Raw genomic sequence first — 23765 nt, forward strand, 5'->3', positions numbered from 1 at the left:
CAGGGTCCCCAGAGAGTCCCCCCTTACATCAGGGTCCCCAGAGAGTCCCCCCTTACATCAGGGTCCCCAGAGGGTCCCCCCTTACATCAGGGTCCCCAGAGGGTCCCCCCTTACATCAGGGTCCCCCCTTACATCAGGGTCCCCCCTTACATCAGGGTCCCCCCTTACATCAGGGTCCCCCCTTACATCAGGGTCCCCCCTTACATCAGGGTCCCCAGAGAGTCCCCCCTTACATCAGGGTCCCCAGAGAGTCCCCCCTTACATCAGGGTCCCCAGAGAGTCCCCCCTTACATCAGGGTCCCCAGAGAGTCCCCCCTTACATCAGGGTCCCCAGAGAGTCCCCCCTTACATCAGGGTCCCCAGAGAGTCCCCCCTTACATCAGGGTCCCCAGAGAGTCCCCCCTTACATCAGGGTCCCCAGAGAGTCCCCCCTTACATCAGGGTCCCCAGAGAGTCCCCCCTTACATCAGGGTCCCCAGAGAGTCCCCCCTTACATCAGGGTCCCCAGAGAGTCCCCCCTTACATCAGGGTCCCCAGAGAGTCCCCCCTTACATCAGGGTCCCCAGAGAGTCCCCCCTTACATCAGGGTCCCCAGAGAGTCCCCCCTTACATCAGGGTCCCCAGAGAGTCCCCCCTTACATCAGGGTCCCCAGAGAGTCCCCCCTTACATCAGGGTCCCCAGAGAGTCCCCCCTTACATCAGGGTCCCCAGAGAGTCCCCCCTTACATCAGGGTCCCCAGAGAGTCCCCCCTTACATCAGGGTCCCCAGAGAGTCCCCCCTTACATCAGGGTCCCCAGAGAGTCCCCCCTTACATCAGGGTCCCCAGAGAGTCCCCCCTTACATCAGGGTCCCCAGAGGGCCCCCTCCTTTCATCAGGGTACCCAGAGGGCCCCCCACTTACATCAGGGTCCCCAGAGAGCCCCCCCCTTACATCAGGGTCCCCAGAGAGCCCCCCCCTTACATCAGGGTCCCCAGAGAGCCCCCCCCTTACATCAGGGTCCCCAGAGAGCCCCCCCCTTACATCAGGGTCCCCAGAGAGCCTCCTCCTTTCATCAGGGTACCCAGAGGGCCCCCCACTTACAACAGGGTTCCCAGAGAGCCCCCTTTACATTAGGGTCTCCAGAGAGCCTCTCCCTTGCATCAGGGTCCCCAGAGAGCCCCCCACTTACATAAGGGTCCCCAGAGAGTCTCCCCTCCCCTTTGGGGACCCCTGCAGGGACTTGGGGCTATTGGCCCTAGATTCGGGGCTATAGCCCCAAAAGCCACCCCCTAGCGACGCCCCTGGTCCCAAGCATGTACTGTTGACTGGCTCTCTACTTTTTCCGAGCATCAACTATCCTCCTTTCCGTGAAATAATACTTTCTAAGATTAGTTTTGAACTTTTCTCCTGTTAGTTTGGGGTCGTGTCCCCGTGTTCTTGATTTTGGTTTCATGTTAAAAAGAAAAAGTGTCCTCAGCGCTACTCTGAGCAAATGAAGTAAATGTTTAAAACGTGAAAAATATGTGATAATCTCTATACAGATAGCAGCAAAATCTAAAAGTGTTCAACACTGCACAATAAAAGAATAAAAAGCAATAGTGATCTCACGCTATCATATAAAATCACACACAACAATGTGAAGAACAGATAATATCACAACAATAATAAAGTACGTAAAGATGAAGTGCACTGCAGTAATAGAATAAAAATAATAATAAATTGTTGTGCAAAGTTCCCTCTATTCGTTGGGTGAGTAAAACGTGATGTCCAGGAGTGCAAAGTGCAAATAATAAATGAATAAATAAGAGGTGGCTAGGTAGCCAATAAAAAGTCAAAGGAAGATCATGGATGTCTTCACAGATGATTTCCTAATGTCACCAGCCTCCCAAAACTCTCACCTTAGATGTATGAAGAATCGAGCATCGCTCAATGTAACCAGATGTGTGGATCTTAGTGTAGCATTGGAATGGGGCTCAAATTGGTTCTCATCGAACGGCCATGGCTCTAGCGGTTTCTTCTCAATTCATACTCGCATTCATATAGTTGTTCCAGTATACTCCAATGAGGTATGAATGAAAGAGAGAAGAAAAGACAAGCCTCCAATGGTGTAGTATATAAGGTGAACTCAAATATATTTATTAAAGTGCTGTGAATTGGACTCTTACATAAAAAACATAAAAATCAGGCAAAGAAGCAGATGTAGCGGCGTACAAAGCGCCTTCTCACGTGACTTCCGGTTTGCGTCTGCTCGCAGCCACTCCCTACGCGTTACGTCACACAGATGAAGTCAGATGACTGACAGATGAAGACAGATGAAGTCACGACGTGTTTGTTGCAAGTTCCTACCTTTTTGTTATTCTAAAGAAATTAGCTGTCTTTGTCCATGTGCGTGAGTGAGTCTATATGGGAGTGATTTTATAATTATAAATCAGCTGCTGCACTTGCAGGGCTCTAAGGAAAGTTACAGGGCCTGCATCCTTTAAGACATGGTTTCCCTTTTGGGAGTATCTCACCAAAAATAAAAAAAAATTTGTTGCAGGGGATGCCAAAAATCTGACTTGTATCTTAGTGCAGACTTCTGGGGAAAACAGTAAGCCGATCGCACAAACTGGAAATTACATTTTGTGGGGGGGGCGTTTAGAACTCCTCCAGGTCACCATAGTGCATTTTACAGAAAATTACAGCACTGCAGATTGAAAGGGAATTAATTTTTATTTTTTTTTAAACATTTAATTACAATTTGACTTGTATATGCTAGATAATTATTATTATTTTTTATTTGCTATTTTTTTTTTTTATTCCCACAAAAGAACTCTAAATTTCCTCTAAACATGCATCTGATTGGCCGCCATAGTCTTGCAGTGGTCGTCTCACAAACCCCTATCTGTTTTTTTATGACAGGTGGTCAGCGGCTGCCAAGAAAAGATTCAGCACTGGTAAGTGTGAAGTATTGACTATTAACATTTATATTGTTTTGCTCCTCCAATGGTGCTGTGCCTGCACTACAAGGGTCATCTGCTTGTTTTTGTCCGGGGGGGGGGGGGCTTTTACTTGCCTGGTCCGTCACCCCCGCAGGCTCACAAACCCCCCCCCACCCCTTCCCTCCCGCTGCTGTCAGAGAGTGAGCCAATCAGGAAAGAGAGAGAGGGGGGCACGGCTCGGTGCCTGAATGGACGCACAGAGCAGCAGCTCGGCTTGGGTGCCCCCCATAGCAAGCTGCTTGCTGTGGGGGCACTCGGCAGGAGGGAGGGGCCAGAAGCGCTGGCGTGGGGGCCCGAGAAGAGGAGGATCTGGGCTGCTCTGTGCAAGTGCCCTGCACAGGGCAGGTAAGTATAACATGTTTGTTATTTTTAAGCAACACAACCCCAAGACTTTAGTCTCACTTTAATTTTAACGGGTGTCGTTTTAATCAATACGACTCAAGTCCCAGCAGCAAAAAAAAAAAAAAAAAAAAATGTTCCTGCACTTCTTTTCTGCAACTTTGGTGCGACTTGAGTGCCATAGCCTGCAATGTTAAATCACAAAAGTTGAAAGGAGGTTGCAAGCAAGTTGCACGACTTTAGGGTCGCAGCAGTCTAAATCTCTGCATTGCTCATCACTTTCTGGGACAAGTAGAGGATTGGCTTTCACCAATGGGGGTCTCAGACAGCAATAAACCCAGAATGGGGTCACAGACCGCAATAAACCCAGAATGGGGTCAGTAAATAATGCAAAGTTCAAGGGTCAGTAGTATTTAATGTAGAGTGCGGGGGTCAATAGTAAGGCAGGCCATACACTTTAAAAAAAAAATTCCGTTCAGCCAGTAGGTTGAGCAAAATAAAATGCAGGATTCTTCCACCTTGAATGTGTGGATGGGGGAATCTCTCCTGCTGAGCTATTGTTATTCTCACAGTGGGGAGCCTTCCCTGCGGTCAGAACACAATGATCAGTTTTGCTGGCTATAGCCGGCGGCACTGATCGTTTGTAAAAAAACCCAACGGTGGCTGTACAGAAATTGATTGATCGATCGACTTCTGTACAACCAGGGTGCCCATACATGGATCGAAGTTTGAGCGGTCCCTGCTGAACTGGCTGAATTTTCATCCATGTATGGCCGGCTTAAGTAATGCAGAGTTCAGAGGTCTGTGGTAAGTAATGCAGAGTTCAGGGGTCAGTAGAATGTAAAGCAGATGCAAGGGTCAGTAGTAACTCATCATGCAGGGGTCAGTATTACTAACTTAAACTGGAGGTGTCGGTAAGTAATGCAAAGTGCAGGGGTCAGGAATAAGTAATGCAGAGTTCAGAGGTCAATAGTAAATAATGCATCATTCAGGGATCAGTATTAAGTAATGCAAGGTGCAGGTGTTAGTAAGTAATGCAAAGTGCAGGGGTCGGGGTAAGAATGCAGGGGCCAGTGGTAAGTAATGCAACGTCCAGGGGTCAGTAGTAATGCAGAGTTTAGTAGAAGATAACCCAGTGTGCAGGGGTGAGTAGTAAGTAGCGTGGAGTTAAGAGGTCAGTAGACTGTAATGTAGAGCGCAGGGGTCAGTAGTAAGTAGTGCATAGTTGAGAGGTCTTTAGTATATAATGCACAGTGCAGGGGTCATTTGTAAGTAATGCACAGTGCAGGGGTCAGTAGTAAGTAATGCATAGTTGAGAGGTCAGTAGTATATAATACACAGTGCAGGGGTCAGTAGTACTTAACGCAGAGTGCAGGCTTTTAGTAGTAATCGATACAGAGTTCATAGGTTAGTAGTAAGTAACTCAGAATGCAGAGGTCAGTAGTTTGTACCACACATCCCCTTTCACAAGCAAACATCCCCCCCCTCCAGTACAAATACCTTCCCCTTTAGACTAAGCCATAACCATTGGAACTTTTCTGATGAGACTCGCCACCTGCTGGTGACAGTTGGTAAATATAAATTATTAGTATAATATTTTCACGTGTAAAAAAATAAAATAAAAATATATTATTTCAAAAGTTGAAAACCGCGTTCATTAAATTTAACCAAAACACATGAAATATACAAAAACATAAAGAAAAAAGAAAAGTCCTGATTCTTCAGCGTAGATTACTTTTCATGGAGGACCTTGTGCCGCTAGCCAGAGAAACCTTTTGCGTTCATGAATCTTTAATCGGCCTCATTTTAATTATATTTTATTTAAACATGCATCAGTAGGTCTGTCAGTGAAATTCACATATACGAATTGCTTCTATTTGGTGTAGATATCAGTTTCTTCACCTGGGGCCTGATGTAATCTTTAATGTTAGAATCCGTTGGTGATTATCTCTTTTTTTAGGATGTCTGTACTGCAATCTCAGGGCTCAGTACATGGCAAGAAAAATATTTTTTTGTACTATGAGAGGCAGATTCCAAGCGTATCTAAAGCCAGAAATTTTATTTAATTTTCTTTTTCAATTTTTTTTTTTTTTTTAAATCATTTTGTAAAGGGTATTCAATGGGTAAAACCCCTTTTAGGTTTTTGTTATGAGTCCTATTTGGGAGAATTCCATTCACTTCCTGCTGTGTAGATAACGGCAAATGAAAGGAAATCTCTCCAAAATGGGAGACACCTGTCCTTGTAGACAATTGTAACTGTAACAGGTGTCCCCATTGGGAGATTTCTCTTCAGTACCTGTTCTGGTGACAACACAAACGTTTTCATTTTCACTCACTTTCCACCGTCACAGTCCCTGAGTTATTGGTCCGCAATTAACAAAACGGAAAGTACCGCAAATGAAAGGAAGAGAAATCCAAATCAAATCCAATATTTGGTGTGACCACCCTTTGCCTTCAAACCAGCATCAATTCTTCTAGATAGACCTGCACACAGTTTTTGAAGGAACTCGGTAGGTAGGTTGTTCCAAACATCTTGGAGAACCAAGTACAGATCCTCTGTGGGTGTCCCAGACAGACTCCATGATCTGGAGATCAGGGCTCTGTGGGGGGCAAACCATCACTCCCAGGACTCCTTGTTCTTCTTTACACCGAAGGTCGTTCTTAATGACATTGGCTGGATGTTTGGGGTGGTTGTCTTGCTGCAGAATAAATTTGAGGCCAATCACACACCTCCCCGATTTGTATGGCATGATGGAAAAGTATCTGCCAGTATTTCTCAGCATTGAGGATACCATTGATCGGGCAACGTTGAAGTCCATAGACACAGAGTGGTCAACCAAGGAAACCTAATGCAGCAGATGAAAGACACATCATGCTTACTTCCCTTCCACATCGGAAGATGTCCAGCAATCCCATCAGCACAGAACTAGTGGAAACCAGTGGGACCCAGGAACACCCATCTACTGTCCGGAGAAGTCTGGCAGAAGTGGTCTTAATTGAAGAATTGCAGCCAAAAATCCAAGACGAAGTAACTCAACTATGCTGGATGGCTGTATGGTTGGGATCGTTGTCGTGCTGCAGAATAAATTCGGGGCCGATCACACACATCCCTTATGGTATGACACGATGGAAAAGTATCTGCCTGTATTTCTCAGCATTGAGGACACTATTGATCCTGACCAAATCTCCAACTCCATTGGCAGAAATGCAGCCCCAAACTTGCAAGGAACCTCCACCATGCTTCACAGTTGCCTGCAGACACTCATTATTGTAACTCTCCAGCTCCTCGGCAACAAACTGCCTCCGGCTACAGCCAAATATTTCACATTTTCACTCATCAGTCCAGAGCACCTGCTGCCATTTTTTTTTGCACCCCAGTTCCTATATTTTCCTGCATAGTTAAGTAATGCCTCGTTTCCACTGAGCAGTTCGGTATGGTATGCTATTTTGGGTGTTTCCATTATGAAAGCGGCCCATACAACCGAACCGAACCGTTCCATTTAGGGTCCTGCTTCAGATGTGGGGCCATAGAAAATGGAACGGTTCGGTTAGGGCGGAGCTACGATACATTCCACTGATTGGCTGACAGAAAACCCTCTGCTGTGCTATGCTGAGGCATTTTTTCTAAACCCTGTATGGCCCCTTGTGGTCCCACTTGCAGTGGAAACGCTCACTAGAATAGACCGAACCATTCTAGGCCATTCAAACTGTACCGACCCGAACCGATCCGCTCAGTGGAAATGAGGCATTACTTCACCTTGGATTTTTGGCTGCAGTTCTTCAATTAAGACCACTTCTGGCCAGACTTCTCCGGACAGTAGATGGGTGTTCCTGGGTCCCACTGGTTTCCACTAGTTCTGTGCTGATGGCATTGCTGGACATCTTCCGATGTGGAAGGGAAGTAAGCATGATGTGTCTTTCATCTGCTGCATTAGGTTTCATTGGTCGACCACTCTGTCTACAGTCCTCAACGTTGCCCAATCAATGGTATCCTCAATGCTGAGAAATACAGGCAGATACTTTTCCATCATGCCATACAATCGGGGAGGTGTGTGATTGGCCTCAAATTTATTCTGCAGCAGGACAACCACCCCAAACATCCAGCCAATGTCATTAGGAACTATCTTCAGTGTGAAGAAGAGCAAGGAGCCCTGGGAGTGATGGTTTGGCCCCCACAGAGCCCTGATATCATCATGGCATCTGACTGGGGTTACATGAAGAGACAGAAGGTTTGAGGCAGCCAGCATCCACAGAAGATCTGTGCTTAGTTCTCCAAGGTGTTTGGACCAACTTACCTGCCGAGTTCCTTCAAAAACTGTGTGCAAGTCTACATAAAAGAATAGATTCCGGTTTGAAGGCAAATGGCGGTCACACCAAATACAGAATTGATTTAGATTTCTCCTCTGTTCGCTCACTTTGTATTTTGTAAATTGGTAAAAATAAACAATTCAAATATGTATTTTTGAAAGCATTCAAAGCATGCCCTCCTGACCCTCCCTTTACCGTGGCCTCCTGACCCTCCCTTTACCGTGGCCTCCTGACCCTCCCTTTACCGTGGCCTCCTGACCCTCCCTTTACCGTGGCCTCCTGACCCTCCCTTTACCGTGGCCCCCTGACCCTCCCAGTACCGTGGCCTCCTGACCCTCCCAGTACCGTGACCTCCTGACACCCCAGCCTTCCTGATTCCCCCCCACACCATACCCTCCTGTCCCCCAGTGCCATACCCTCTTGACACTCCAGCCATCCTGACCCCCCCCCCCAGTACCATGACCTCTGGCCCCCCCTGCACCATGCCCTTCTGATCCCCCAGTATCGTGTCCCGCTGACCTCCCCCTATACTTTGGCCTCCTGACCTCGGCCCTACATACTACCGACCTCTGTACACTCCCCTACATACTACCGACCTCTGTACACTCCCCTACATCCTACTGATCTCTGTACACTGCCCTACATACTACTGACCTCTGTACACTGCGCTACATCCTACTGACCTCTGTACACTGCTCTACATACTACTGACCTCTGTACACTGCCCTACATCCTACTGACCTCTGTACACTGCCCTACATCCTACTGACCTCTGTACACTGCCCTACATCCTACTGACCTCTGTACACTGCCCTACATCCTACTGACCTCTGTACACTGCCCTACATCCTACTGACCTCTGTACACTGCTCTACATACTACTGACCTCTGTACACTGCTCTACATACTACTGACCTCTGTACACTCCCCTACATCCTACTGACCTCTGTACACTGCCCTACATACTACTGACCTCTGTACACTGCCCTACATACTACTGATCTCTGTACACTGCCCTACATACTACTGACCTCTGTACACCGCTCTACATACTACTGACCTCTGTACACCACCCTACATACTACTGACCTCTGTACACCGCTCTACATACTACTGACCTCTGTACACCACCCTACATACTACTGACCTCTGTACACTGCCCTACATACTACTGACCTCTGTACACTGCCCTACATCCTACTGACCTCTGTACACTGCCCTACATACTACTGACCTCTGTACACTGCCCTACATCCTACTGACCTCTGTACACTGCTCTACATCCTACTGACCTCTGTACACTGCCCTACATACTACTGACCTCTGTACACTGCCCTACCCACTACTGACCTCTGTACACTGCCCTACATACTACTGACCTCTGTACACTGCTCTACATACTACTGACCTCTGTACACTGCCCTACATACTACTGACCTCTGTACACTGCTCTACATACTACTGACCTCTGTACACTGCCCTACATACTACTGATCTCTGTACACTGCTCTACATACTACTGACCTCTGTACACCGCCCTACATACTACTGACCTCTGTACACTGCCCTACATACTACTGACCTCTGTACACTGCTCTACATACTACTGACCTCTGTACACTGCTCTACATACTACTGACCTCTGTACACCGCTCTACATACTACTGACCTCTGTACACCGCCCTACATACTACTGACCTCTGTACACCGCCCTACATACTACTGACCTCTGTACACTGCCCTACATACTACTGACCTCTGTACACTGCTCTACATACTACTGACCTCTGTACACTGCTCTACATACTACTGACCTCTGTACACTGCCCTACATACTACTGACCTCTGTACACTGCTCTACATACTACTGACCTCTGTACACTGCCCTACATACTACTGACCTCTGTACACTGCCCTACATACTACTGACCTCTGTACACTGCTCTACATACTACTGACCTCTGTACACTGCCCTACATACTACTGACCTCTGTACACTGCTCTACATACTACTACCCTCTGTACACTGCCCTACATACTACTGACCTCTGTACACTGCCCTACATACTACTGACCTCTGTACACTGCCCTACATACTACTGATCTCTGTACACTGCCCTACATACTACTGACCTCTGTACACCGCTCTACATACTACTGACCTCTGTACACTACCCTACATACTACCGACCTCTGTACACTGCTCTACATACTACTGACCTCTGTACACTGCCCTACATACTACTGACCTCTGTACACTGCCCTACATACTGCTGACCTCTGTACACTGCCCTACATGCTACTGACCTCTGTACACTGCCCTACATACTACTGACCTCTGTACACTGCTCTACATACTACTGACCTCTGTACACTGCACTACATACTACTGACCTCTGTACACTGCCCTACATACTACTGACCTCTGTACACTGCCCTACATCCTACTGACCTCTGTACACTGCCCTACATACTACTGATCTCTGTACACTGCCCTACATACTACTGACCTCTGTACACCGCTCTACATACTACTGACCTCTGTACACCACCCTACATACTACTGACCTCTGTACACTGCCCTACATACTACTGACCTCTGTACACTGCTCTGCATACTACTGACCTCTGTACACTGCCCTACATACTACTGACCTCTGTACACTGCTCTACATCCTACTGACCTCTGTACACTGCCCTACATACTACTGATCTCTGTACACTGCCCTACATACTACTGACCTCTGTACACTGCCCTACATACTACTGACCTCTGTACACTGCCCTACATACTACTGACCTCTGTACACTGCTCTGCATACTACTGACCTCTGTACACTGCTCTACATACTACTGACCTCTGTACACTGCTCTGCATACTACTGACCTCTGTACACTGCTCTGCATACTACTGATCTCTGTACACTGCCCTACATACTACTGACCTCTGTACACTGCCCTACATACTACTGACCTCTGTACACTGCTCTGCATACTACTGATCTCTGTACACTGCCCTACATACTACTGATCTCTGTACACTGCCCTACATACTACTGATCTCTGTACACCGCTCTACATACTACTGACCTCTGTACACTGCTCTACATACTACTGACCTCTGTACACTGCTCTACATACTACTGACCTCTGTACACTGCCCTACATCCTACACACAAAAGATCCACGCTGCCCACAGGTGATCCGACTCCCAACGACATGATCTCCTCCCTGCAGGGCGCTCGCCCAATCACAGCTGAAGCAATAATAAAAGGAAAATCCGCATGGCTGCACACCAAACTGAGATCCAAATGCCTGTGTGTTGCGTGAAGGGGGGTGTGTCCCTTCCCTCCAATCCAATAGGCTCCCAGAGCTCTCCGCACTGAGCTCTGCAGTGTGTCATTTCAGCGCCCTTTTTTCTGACAGCTCAGACAGGCTAAATCATTTCTGTACTTTGTAGAGCAGATATGGCTACAGATAAACAGGTACAGCTTATGTAGGAGGATTTGTTTCATCTCAGTGTTATCACCTGAGGCCATTTTCACTTCGCAGGGTATATGTGGAAGGGTTTACAACCACTTTAACTCTAAATGAATGAGAGGTAATGTGATCTGAAGTGCGACGCTTTTTTTTTTTACAGTTTTGGTTTTATGCTGTTTTGCCGCCGCCGCGCACAACTTTGAGCCGAGCGATTATTTGTTATATATGAACACGACGCGGTTCCATCTTTTATGTTTAGTGGAAGCTTTGGAGATTATATTGTGTCTGTATGCACTAAAAATAATTTCAGTGTGTTTTTTAATTGGGAAAATATTTTTCATCCGCGTTTGCGCGGGTTTTGTTCGGCACGCTCACGTTAAATCAAGAATACTATCCTAATTGTAGTTATTTATTTATTTTTAGAAAGTATATAGATCAGGAGAAGTCTTCAGGGAATTTTCCATACAGGGGCGTCCCTTCCTGCGATCCAATAGAAGAACTGCGGTCAAATGTCACTTTTCTGTCCACCTTAACCCGCGCCAATGTCATTTTAGAAGAAAGCACTTTATTTTTTTTTTGTGTTTTTTTTTTTTTAGCACTTTCAGCTGCAGTTTTAATCACTTTCTGAGTATGCAGCTTCTTTTATTAATCCTTGTCTATGTTCCAGTGTTTAAAATCACTTGACCTCTGGAAAATTTATCCCCCCCCCCTCCTGATCAGGCCATTTTTTGCGATATGGCACTGCGTTACTTCAACTGACAATTTCGCGGCCGTGCGACGCTGTTCACAAATAAAATTGTCCTTCCTTTTCCCAACAAATAGATATTTCTTTTATTGATATTTGATCAACGCCTGCGTTTTTTTTTATTTTTATTTCCAAAGCAGGGACAAGGATCCATGTCTTCCCCTAGTAAACGCACATCCCACACATTACAAAAAACACTTGCTAGACACACATTTGACCCTTTGATCGCCCCTGATGTTAACTCCTTCCCAGCCAGTGTCATTAGTGCAGTGACAGTGCATATTTTTAGCACTGATCACTGTATTAATGTCACTGGTCCCCAAAAGTGCATCAGAAGTGTCACTTAGTGTCACTTAGTGTCACTTAGTGTCTCTTAGTGTCTCTTAGTGTCTCTTAGTGTCACTTAGTGTCTCTTAGTGTCTCTTAGTGTCTCTTAGTGTCCGATTGTCCGCTGCAATTTCGCAGTCCCGCTATAAGTCGCTGATCGCCGCCATTACTAGTAAAAATAAATACAAATTCCAAAATCCCATAGTTTGTAGACGCTATCACTTTTGCTCTTACCACTCAATATACGCTTATTGGGATTTGTTTTACCGAAAATATGTAGCAGAATACCGATTGGGCTAAATTGATGAAGAAATTAGATTTTTTTCTTTCAATTTAATTGGATATGTTTTATAGCAAAAAGTAAAAAAAAAAAAAAAAAAAAAGTTTCTTTTTTTTTTTTTCAAAAGTCTTTTTTTTGTTTATTTTTATAAGAATCCGTACCAAACCCTTATCCCAGCATGCAGCCTCTTCCCCACAACCCTGGCCCGGTGGTTGTGTGAGTGCGGGGGGGGGGGGACTTATCAGAATCCGGAAGCCTCCTTTTAAATGGGGCCCCTAGATCCTGCCTGACCGTCCCCCCCCCCCCATGTAATTGAGTATGGGGTACAAAATACCCCTACTCATTCACCCAAAAAAAAATAAAAATGAGCAAAGTAAATAAGAACCCGGAGCCACAGAAGTAAAAAACAAAATATATATCCCCTGAAGTAAATCCAGCGTCGATCACGATGAACGGCGCCTGCTCACACGCATGGGAAAAAAAAAAAAAAATGGTCATCGCCTGATGCTTGGCTCCCTTCGACTGACAGCTTCTCCTCCCACCCGCCCCTAAATAAACTAAGGGGTGGGGCCACCTAGTGATATCACTGGGTGACCCTTCCTCTTGTGATGTCATCAACCAGTTCAGTTCAACCATGCCCAGTGTGGGTACACCCTTCGTTAATCTATTGACCATTTATACAGGAATCTGATAGAGAGCTTTCCCCTCACTTCCTGTTCTGGTTACAACACTTTACCAGAGAGGAGTTGAAGGTTATTATTAAGTTACATTTTATTAGAGTAAAGTAGAGCTGCACAATTATGGCCAAAATGAGAATCACGATTTTTTTGCTTGAAATAAAAAGATCACGATTCTCTCACAATTCTCGTGATGTAAAATCTTTCACATTATATAAAAAAATGGGCTAACTACTTTTTTTTTTATAATTCATTTAAAAAAAATTGCATTTGAAAGAACGCTGCGCAAATACAGTGAGACATAAAATATTGCAACAACCACCATTTTATTCTCTTGGGTGTCTACTAAAAAATATATAATGTTTGGGGGTTCTAAGTAATTTTCTAGCAAAAAAAAAAAAAGATTTTAACTTGAAACCAACAAATGTCAGAAAAAGGTTTAGTGTTTAAAGTGGAGGGCCAACCTAAAAAAAAAAAAAATTGCACCAAAAATCTTAAAAAAAAAATGTAAAAAAAACAAAAAAAATTTACTTACCTGAAACCCTTGTTGCTAGGCAGTCTTCTTAATCTGCCTCTTCCTATTCCGCGGCGTGTCCTGCTCGTTGGTGAGCGGCCCCGTTGCCTTCTGGGGACTGTGTGTGTTCCCAGGAAACCACGGGGCCATCCACAGAGCGCTCGCGCATGTGCGGTGGGAAACTGGCAGTGAAGCCGCAACGCTCCACTGCCTGTTTCCCTTAGTTAGGATGGCGGTGCCGGGACCCGAGAGCCGAGGGACGGGTCGACCTCGGGCGGCCGACATCGCGGGCTCCCTGGACAGGTAAGTACTTATTTAAAGTCAGCAGCTACAGTGTTTGTAGATGCTGACTTTTTAAAATTATTTTTTCCCGGCCGGAACCCCCCTTTAACTTTAAACCGACAAATGTCAGAAAAAGGTTTAGTGTTTTAAGTGGTTAAACTTTTTTCACTTACACACAAAGTCTGTTCCATTGACAAATTGTTACAATGTTTATACTTAAGTTCAACTGATAAAGAATGTTGTGATTCTTGGCAGACTGCCCAGTTTTTTTTCTCCCTTTCTTTTGACTGCTGTGGCTTCAGAAGAGCAGAGAGAATTCTTTGCATAGAAGGAATTATAAAACGCTTTAGTCAAGAAGATCGCGATAATGATTCTTGACGAATAATTGTGCAGCGCTAGAGTAAAGGAAGACCACAACCCTTGTCAGATTTTTGTTCTGTCTGTGTCCCCTCTGGCAGATCTTTCCTCGCTTCCTGTCTGGCAAAAGCCGTTGTCAGCGGGACAGGAAGTGAGCGAAAATCTCTCTAAAGGCACCCCGTGTAGCAATAAAAACCTAACAGGGGTTCTAATCCTTCCCCACTTTATCCTAAACCAGAAAATGTTTTTGGCTAGTCTTATATAAACTTGGCTCAGGCCATCTGTGGCACAAGCATGCATTTTTTAATAACAATCATCATTATTATTTGCTGCCATGTATTTCTTGCAGGAATGGCTGCTTTATAATTCTTCTGTATTTGTTAATTGAAGTGTTTGTTTCTTTCAGGAAGAAGGTAGAAAGTGATTATGATGCTCTCCAGGAGAGGCTTGGGTCTTTACCCGAGAAGCTGTCCTATGATATCATGGTGGGTATTCTTCTACTTCTCCTCTGGGCTCTGAATAAAGAGAAGTGACATGTTAAATCTGAACTCCAGACACCGAAACATTCTTTTAACCCCTTCAGTACCCGGCACTTTCACCCCCTTCCTGCCCAGGCCAATTTTCAGCTTTCAGCGCACTAGCACTTTGAATGAAAATTTGCGGTCATACAACACTGTGCATGTATGACATTTTCATCATTGTTTTTACACAGAGCTTTTTTTGGTGGTATTTAATCACCGCAGTTTTTTAAATTTTTTTTGCTAAATAAATGGAAAAAAAAAAAAAAGAAAATTTTGAAAAAAAGTTTTTTTTTTTTATTTCGATTATAACATTTTGCAAATACATAATCGTTCTTCAAAAATTTAGGCCAACATTTCTTTGAAAAAAACCCAAATCAGTATATTTTATTTAGTTTGTAGGAGAGTTATAGAGTCCACAAACTATGATATGAGAAAATAAATATATAATAATAATATGTCAGCACAGTGGTTAGCACTTTCACCTAGCAGCAAAAAGGGTCGCTGGTTCGAATCCCGACTATACCTGCGTGGGTTTCCTCCGGGTACTCCGGTTTCCTCCCACACTCTAAAGACATGCTGGTAGGTTAATAATAATAATGTATAAGTAAAGTGCTGCGTAAATTGACGGCGCTATGTACCGTATTTATCAGTGTATAACACGCAAGTTTAGGAGGGAATTTTAAGGAAAAAAACTTTTTAAGGAAAAAAACTTACATTTAAATGCCCATCAATGCAGCCTTATCAGTCTCCATCTGCAGCCTTGTCAGTGTCATTTGCAGCCTTGTCAGTGTCATTTGCAGCCTTGTCAGTGTCAGCCTTGTCAGTGTCATTTGCAGCCTTGTCAGTGTCAGCCTTGTCAGTGTCAGCCTTGTCAGTGTCAGCCTTGTCAGTGTCAGCCTTGTCAGTGTCAGCCTTGTCAGTGTCAGCCTTGTCAGTGTCAGCCTTGTCAGTGTCATCTGCAGCCTTGTCAGTGTCAGCCTTGTCAGTGTCATTTGCAGCCTTGCCCAGTGTCACTGCAGTTTTTAAATATGGCGCCGCCGAGAACACCGGTCCTGTGTATCTCGGCGGCTGTTGGCCGCTTTCGGCTCCTCTCGTAGTCCTGTGGGCGGAGCCGAGCGGCGCCGACATACATACATAGCCGAGTGTACTCGGCTAGGTTCGGCTAGCTCCGCTCACAGTCACGCCCAGTCCCTGGGTTATGTCCATCATAGGGCGGGACTGTGAGCGGAGCTAGCCGAACCTAGCCGAGTACACTCGGCTATGTATGTATGTCGGCGGAGCTCGCTCCTCCACTCACAGTCAGCGGGGGATCGGCGTATAACACGCACCCGCGATTTTCCCCTGATTTTAAGGGGAAAAAAGTGCGTGTTATACACCAATCAATACGGTGAGTACCTTAAAAAAATAAAAATGATATATAATCGATCAATCCTGATGTGCTCTAATTTCTTGAGGCCATAGGACAGTACAAATATACCCCCAATGACCCCTTTTTGTAAAGTAGACAGTCCAAGGTATTTAGTAGGAGGCATGGCAAGTTTTTTGAAGTTGTAATTTTTTGTCACAATTTTTTATAAAATGAAGGAAGTAAAAGAACAACAATTTTTTTTTCACAATTTTTTATTTATTTTTTACATACGGTCACCAGTGCAGTACAGTGTCATTATATAACTGGTGTGGCGGTGATCAGGGACACTGGCTGGGATCAGTATGTATTTTACATTTTTCTTTATTACCGGTTTCCTTTTTTTTTTTGTTTCATTTTTTATTTTTTTATTTTTTACATACAGTGACCAGAGCAATACACTGTTACCATAGTAACACTGTACTAATCTGCGGAGGTGATCAGGATTTTTTACACACTATGGTTGCTTATAGCTGTGAATTTTACGGTTTTAATCTCCCATTTTTTTCTGAATGAAAGCTATTCATTCGGTGATTACTATTGTGATTGGCCACAGCTAATTCCATGGTTCATATGGGCTGTGACTGGTCGCAGTGATCTCATGGTACAATCACAGAGCTTATCACAATAGTACACAATGAAGTCATGAATCAAAGCCTTTCATTGTGTACAACTGTCATGTGATCTGCTGTGATTGACCACGGCGATCACATGGTACTGGCAGCGGGCCAGTACAGTGATCTGTCATAGGTTGTGTCTGGTGGACACGAGGGGTGACAGATCGCGCCGTAGCGTGCTCCCCGTTATAATAGGAATCCCGCCCGGCCATCCTTTTACAATAGGATGGTCGGGAAGGGGTTAAACATATTCCTCAATAGCCACTGGATACTGGACTAGAGAGCGAGAAGGGCCCGGTGTCCGGAATATCCTAATGAACGCAAAAAAAGGTATTCTGATCACCAAACACCATGCAAACCCGTCTGTCAGACAGGTAGCAGCAGCCTTAGCCCGGCTTTGTCTAGGCCATGCTCCCCGACGCGTTTCGCACCATCCACAGGGCTTATTAATGAAGCACTTCCATGACTAAGCCCCGTGGGCAGTGCAAAGTATGTCAGGGGCGTGGTCTAGATGGAGGCGGGCTGAGGCTACTACTACTTGTGTGATGGACGGGCTTGCACGGTGTGCGAGGGATACCTTTTTTACCTTCAGATTGCAGGACGGACTGCGGAATCCATCGGACATGGCTACAGAAGCCTGAGCAGAGACCCAAAGCTTTATACGGGTTCACAACCCTTGATGAAGAATGCAATCGTTTATTTAAATGAAAACTAGTAGAATTTGAAGCCAACGCTGTTTGGGAAACGCGTTGGCTCGATTTGTACTAGTTTTACTTTCAGTAAAAGATTGCATTCTTCATCAGGAGTTGTCATATTCCGATCACCAGGCGCTCCTCTCTCCCTTTTCAAGATTCTTCTCGGCTGAAGCAACATCTCTGTCGTACCAGTAAGGTAGCAGCCCATATCTCCAAAGGGAGACCACAATCCACCCGCGGAACCACCTAATACCTATCAAGAACGTTTAATCAGACCAGCGTGGTCTGTAGCTCAAATTAACCAGTTCCCGCCCGGCCTATAACAAAATGACAGCTGGGGCGGGACTTTCGTAGATCCGGGTGGACGTCAGCCAATGACTGATCTGTGTATCGGCCCACTACCGGTACCATGTGATCACTGTGACCAATTACATGACAATTGTAAACAATGGATGGCTTCCTTTCATGCCATCCATTGTGTACAATTGTGTTGCTAGCTGTGATTGGTCACAGCAATCACATGGTACAGACAGGGCCAATCACAGCAAAACACTGTTTCATTCCAGAAAAAGGGTTGCTTATACTAGTGAAATTCACTGCTATAAACAATCATAATGTGTGTAAAAAAAAAAAAAAAAAAAAAAAAGAATCATCACTTCCCCAGAGTAGTACAGTATTACTTTGGTATCGTGGAAAAAAAAGGACAACAATGCAAGTAAAAAAAAAGAAAAAAATATAACAAAAATTGAATTTTTTTTTTTTACATTTATTTATTTATTTTACATAATGTCACCAGTCAGTATCCCTGATCCACACACCAGTTATATGATGACGCTGTACTGTACTGGTGACAGTATGTGTAAAAAATAAATAAATTGTAAAGAAAAGAATTGTGAAAATATACATTTTTTTATAATTTCTTTATAATCCAAAAAATTGTGACAAAAAATTACAACTTCAAAATAATCGCCATGCCTTTTACTAAATACCTTGGACTGTCTGCTTTCCAAAAAGTGGTACCTTGGGGGTTAAATGTACTGTCCTGGCATTTTTGGGGGTCAAGAAATGAGATTGGCCGTCCTTTCCTACAGACTAAATAATATACACTGATTTGGGGTTATTTTCACCAAAGAAATGGAGCAGAATATATTCTGGGCTAAATCTATGAAGAACAATTATTTATTTGCTAAATTTTATAACAGAAACGATGAAAACACGTTTTTTTTTTTAAAACCTTTTCGGTCTTTTTTTTTTTTTTTTTTTGTTTAGCAAATAACAAATTAAAAAAACCCAGTGGTGATTAAATGCCATCAAAAGAAAGCTCTATTTGTGTGAAAAAAATGCTAAAAATTCCATATGGGTACAGCGTTACATGTCCACGCAATTGTCATTCAAACTGTGACAACGCTGAAAGCTGAAAATTGACCTGAGCAGGAAGGGGGGTAAAAGGGCCCTGTATTGAAGTGGTTAATGGCCACAAAGTATAGACCTCCACTTTGTGCACACTAAATGTCTTTACAAACCCAGATATCACCGTGTAAAAGTAGCAGTGACATCATCACTGTGCTGTACAGAGCCTGAGCAGAGGTGGGAGAGAGACGATCCTGCACCCTGTAATAGAAGTGGATGATTTTTTTTACCTCTTTAGCTGGCTACAAGTCTATTTTTCCACCTTTTGCAGAGTTAGGCCTCATGCACACGAGACGCTGTTAAACGCGCGTTCAGAGGCAGTTGGACACTTTTTTTTTCAACTGCCCCTGAACCCATTCAATGTTATCCTATGTGTCCATGTACACAGTCTCGTTTTTTGGCGTTTTTAGGCAGTTGCGTTTAACCTCGTTTTTCCAGAAGCAAAAAAATGGGTTCAGACGCAAAAGTTTTCCACGTTTCAGACGCTAAACGCGGCTACACACCGATACCGCGTTTAGCCACGTTTGCGTTTATAAGTGTTTTTACAGCCCGACTTTTGGGCCCCATATCTCGGGGCCACTTGATGCTAGGAACCCCAAATTTGGCGCACAAACACAGTGGACCTAGCACTACAACATATCTAATTTTTACAGCCCGAATTTGGGGCCCCATATCTCAGGGCCACTTATTGCTAGGAACCCCAAATTTGGTGTGCTAACACAGTTGGACAAACAATATAACATATCCATTTGGGGTTCCTAGCACCAAGTGACCCCGAGATATGGGGCCCCAAATCAGGTCGCAAAATGTCTAGCACTTTTCTGCAGCAGAGAATGACATTTTCCGACCTGACTTTGGGGCCCCATATCTCGGGGCCACTGGGTGCTAGGAACCCCAAATTTGGATATGTTATAGTGTTAGTCAAACTGTGTTAGGAGATTCCTAGCACTAAGTGGCCCCGAGATATGGGGCCCCAAATCGGGTTGCAAAATGTCATTCTCTGCTCTGCAGACGCTTCTAGACGCAAACGCGGTAAAACGCGGTAAAACGCGACTAAACGCGGCATTCAAACGCGGCATGCAAATGCGGCATGCAAACGCGGCAAAACGGGCGTTTCTAAACGTCGGTTTCAGCTTTTAAAAACATGTGTTCAGCAGAGTTTGCACCAGCGTCTTGTGTGCATGAGGCCTTAGCACTGCTGCTATCTTACCATTCCAGTTGTGTTGCTCCCACCCGGGTGCTGTAGTTGCTCCCACCCGGGCGCTGTAGTTGCTCCCACCCGGGCGCTGTAGTTGCTCCCACCCGGGCGCTGTAGTTGCTCCCACCCGGGCGCTGTAGTTCTTCCCACCTGTCACTGAGTCCTGTAAGGAACCATATGAGGAACCACAACACTGCTGCTCTGTAGTTTTCGGCAAGAAGCCACTGATGTGAGGACCTACTGGGGATTACTCACAGCTTTGCCCTCTGTGGCTACTGAAATCAATAATGATTCCCATAGTTCAGCTTTAAAGTGGTTGTAAACCTCAGACCTGAAATACAAACAAAGCATACCCCTCTATAGTGTGTGTTTGTCTCAATCCAGAGCACTAAGTAATTTCTGTCTGCTGCCTCCTTCCTCTACTACCAGCATGAGTCACTTCTGACAAGTTTTCCTGACACCAAGAAAAAAAGGTGACGGAAGGGATCTCCAGTACACTGCCTGTGATTGACAGCCTCAGCTCTGTTCCTGTGCGCTGTGTCACTTTCACTGGGTATATGGAAGGGTTTTACAACCACTTTGTTTCTTGGCTCCACTTGTTTGTCAGTCTTCACACGCACCCCTCTTGTCCAGCTTCAATGTTTACTGTGGTTTTTCTTCCCTTAGGTACCCTTCGGCCCGCTGGCTTTTATGCCAGGGCGGCTCGTCCAAACCAACGAAGTCACTGTTTTGCTCGGGGACAACTGGTTTGCCAAATGTTCAGCCAAACAAGCCATGGGTTTAGTTGACCACAGAAAAAAACGTGAGTACAGACAGCAGTGTTTGTTTTTTTTTGTTTGTGGCTCGATTGTCAGTGAGCACCTCTAAGTTTTAAACCCAAAACCAAAGATGCCATATATTGCAGCTTACCAATCATTAGATGTGATGGCTGCATTCGTTTTCTTTTTTTAGGCTCCCCCCCCCCCCTGTTTTCACCTGGTGATCTGGCCATTAACACACCACCTGTATTAAAGAGCCCCCCACTCTGGAGGAAGCTGCACAGGAGGCACAACAGACATCCGCATGGTCAGTCTTGGGGAGGGGGGTGTTAGATGTATTGGCAGATTTAAATACACTAACAAATTGAAGCCAAACTCCATCTCACACTTTATAAGCAGTTACAGCAAACAGTTTTTTTTTTTTCATTTTGGGATAAAGGTTTTCCATAAATAAAGACTGATCATTGTAAGCACCTCTGTCAGTGGTAAATGGTTTGTCTCATCCCTGTAACTGCTACATTTGTAGGAGAACTTGAAAAAAACAACATACTTACTGGGCAGATCACCAGATGATAATAAAGAAAAGAGAGACTAAAAATGAAAACAAATGCAGCCATCACATCTAAGTATTGGTAAGCTGCAAAATGCTTTTGGGTTTAATACCGCTTTAATCTACTTAAAGAATAGAGTACATTCACATCAGTCCTTGCTATCAAAGAGCTTACAATCTAAAGGCCCTATCACACATACATACAGTGCCTTGAAAAAGTATTCATACCCCCTGAAATTTTCAACATTTTGTCATGTTACAACCAAAAATGTAAATGTATATTATTGGGATTTTATGTGATAGACCAACACAAAGTAGCTCATAATTGTGAAGTGGAAGGAAAATGATAAATGGTTTTCAAAACTTTTTACAAATAAATATGTGAAAAGTGTGGGGTACATTTGTATGGCACCCCCCGGAGTCAATACTTTGTAGAACCGCCTTTCACTGCAATTACAGCTGCAAGTCTTTTTGGGGATGTCTCTACCAGCTTTGCACATTTAGAGAGGAACATTTTTTCCCATTCTTCTTTGTAAAATATCTCAAGCTCTGTCAGATTGGATGGAGAGCGTCTGTGAACAGCAATTTTCAAGTCTTGCCACAGATTCTCATTTGGTTTTAGGTCTGGACTGTGACTGGGCCATTCTAACACATGAATATGCTTTGATCTAAACCATTCCATTGTAGCTCTGGCTGTATGTTTCGGGTCGTTGTCCTGCTGGAAGGTGAACCTCCGCCCCAGTCTCAAGTCTTTTGGAGACTCAAACAGGTTTTCTTCTAAGATTGTCCTGTATTTGGCTCCATCCATCTTCCCATCAACTCTGACCAGCTTCCCTGTCTCTGCTGAAGAAAAGCATCCCCACTACATGATGCTGCCACCACCATGTTTCACAGTGGGGATGGTGTGTTCAGGGTGATGTGCAGTGTTAGTTTTCCGCCACACACAGCCTTTTGCTTTTAGGCCAAAAAGTTCAATTTTGGTCGCCTCTGACCAGAGCACCTTCTTCCACATGTTTGCTGTGTCCCCCACATGGCTTCTCGCAAACTTCAAATGGAACTTCTTATTGTTTTCTTTCAACAATGTCTTTCTTCTTGCCGCTCTTCCATAAAGACCAGATTTGTGGAGAGCACGACTAATAGTTGTCCTGTGGACAGATTCTCCCACCTGAGCTGTGGATCTCTGCAACTCCTCCAGAGTTACCATGGACCTCTTGGCTCTTCTCTGATGAATGCTCTCCTTGCCCGGCCGGTCAGTTTAGGTGGACGGCCATGTCTTGGTAGGTTTGCAGTTGTGCCATACTCTTCCTATTTTCAGATGATGGATTGAACAGAGCTCTGTGAGATGTTCAAAGCTTGGGATATTTTTTTTTAACCTAACCCTGCTTTAAACTTCTCCACAACTTTTTCCCTGACCTGTCTGGGGTGTTCCTTGGCCTTCATGATGCTGTTTGTTCAGTAAGGTTCTCTAACAAATGTCTGGGGGCTTCAAAGAACAGCTGTATTTGTACTGAGATTAAATTACTCACAGATGGACTCTATTTACTAATTAGGCGACTTCTGAAGGCAATTGGTTCCACTAGATTTTAGTTAGGGGTATCAGAGTAAAGGGGGCCGAATACAAATGTACCCCACACTTTTCACATATTTATTTGTAAAAAAAATGTTGAAAACCATTTATCATTTTCCCCTCACTTCACAATTATGTGCCACTTTGTGTTGGTCTATCACATAAAATCCCAATAAAATAGATTTATGTCTTTGGTTGTAACATGACAAAATGTAGAAAATCTCAAGGGGTATGAATACTTTTTCAAACCAATGTATACTAGGGCCAGTTTAGACAGGAGTCAATTATTCTGCCAGCATGTCTTTGGAGTGTGGGAGGACTCTGGACTACCTGGAGGAAACCCACACAAGCACAGGGAGAACAGGCAAACTCCATGCAGATAGTGTCCTGACTGGGATTCAGGGTGGGAACCCTGGTGCTACAAAACAGAAGTACTAAAAAATAAACCAATCAAACGATATTTTTCAATATTTGCAGAATTTTTTAGAAACAAATCATGGGGAAATGTGCCAGGATCGTGAAGATGTATTATATATGTGTGGGTTTTTTTTTTTTATCATGCCTGGACAATGCTGTATTATTGGGTTTTGTAGGACACGCATGGTGTCACTGTAGGTGTGCCTGGTTAAATATTTTGACCATTCTGTCATAATGTGAAGTAATTATAAGAATAACAAAGAGCGTAAATTTTGTTAAATTTTTTTTTCTTTCTTTTTTTTTGTATTATTCAAGTTTGTTAGGGTAAGAACTTTTAGCTCTTTAGCATTTTTTCC

At 44.3% G+C, this 23765-nt stretch overlaps 1 protein-coding gene across 1 annotated transcript in view; it reads left to right on the top strand.

The window, feature by feature from the left end:
* URI1 (URI1 prefoldin like chaperone) overlaps positions 1-23765 on the top strand; it is a 134300-nt gene that overhangs the window by 31778 nt on the left and 78757 nt on the right. The window contains exons 2-4 of the mRNA XM_073605820.1: positions 2883-2917; positions 14678-14756; positions 20784-20919. Coding sequence (XP_073461921.1) covers positions 2883-2917; positions 14678-14756; positions 20784-20919 — 250 coding nt within the window. The remainder of the gene's footprint in view (positions 1-2882; positions 2918-14677; positions 14757-20783; positions 20920-23765) is intronic.

The sequence above is a fragment of the Aquarana catesbeiana genome, linkage group LG11 (genome assembly GCF_042186555.1).
Source record: "Aquarana catesbeiana isolate 2022-GZ linkage group LG11, ASM4218655v1, whole genome shotgun sequence".
Taxonomy (NCBI): Eukaryota; Metazoa; Chordata; class Amphibia; order Anura; family Ranidae; genus Aquarana; species Aquarana catesbeiana.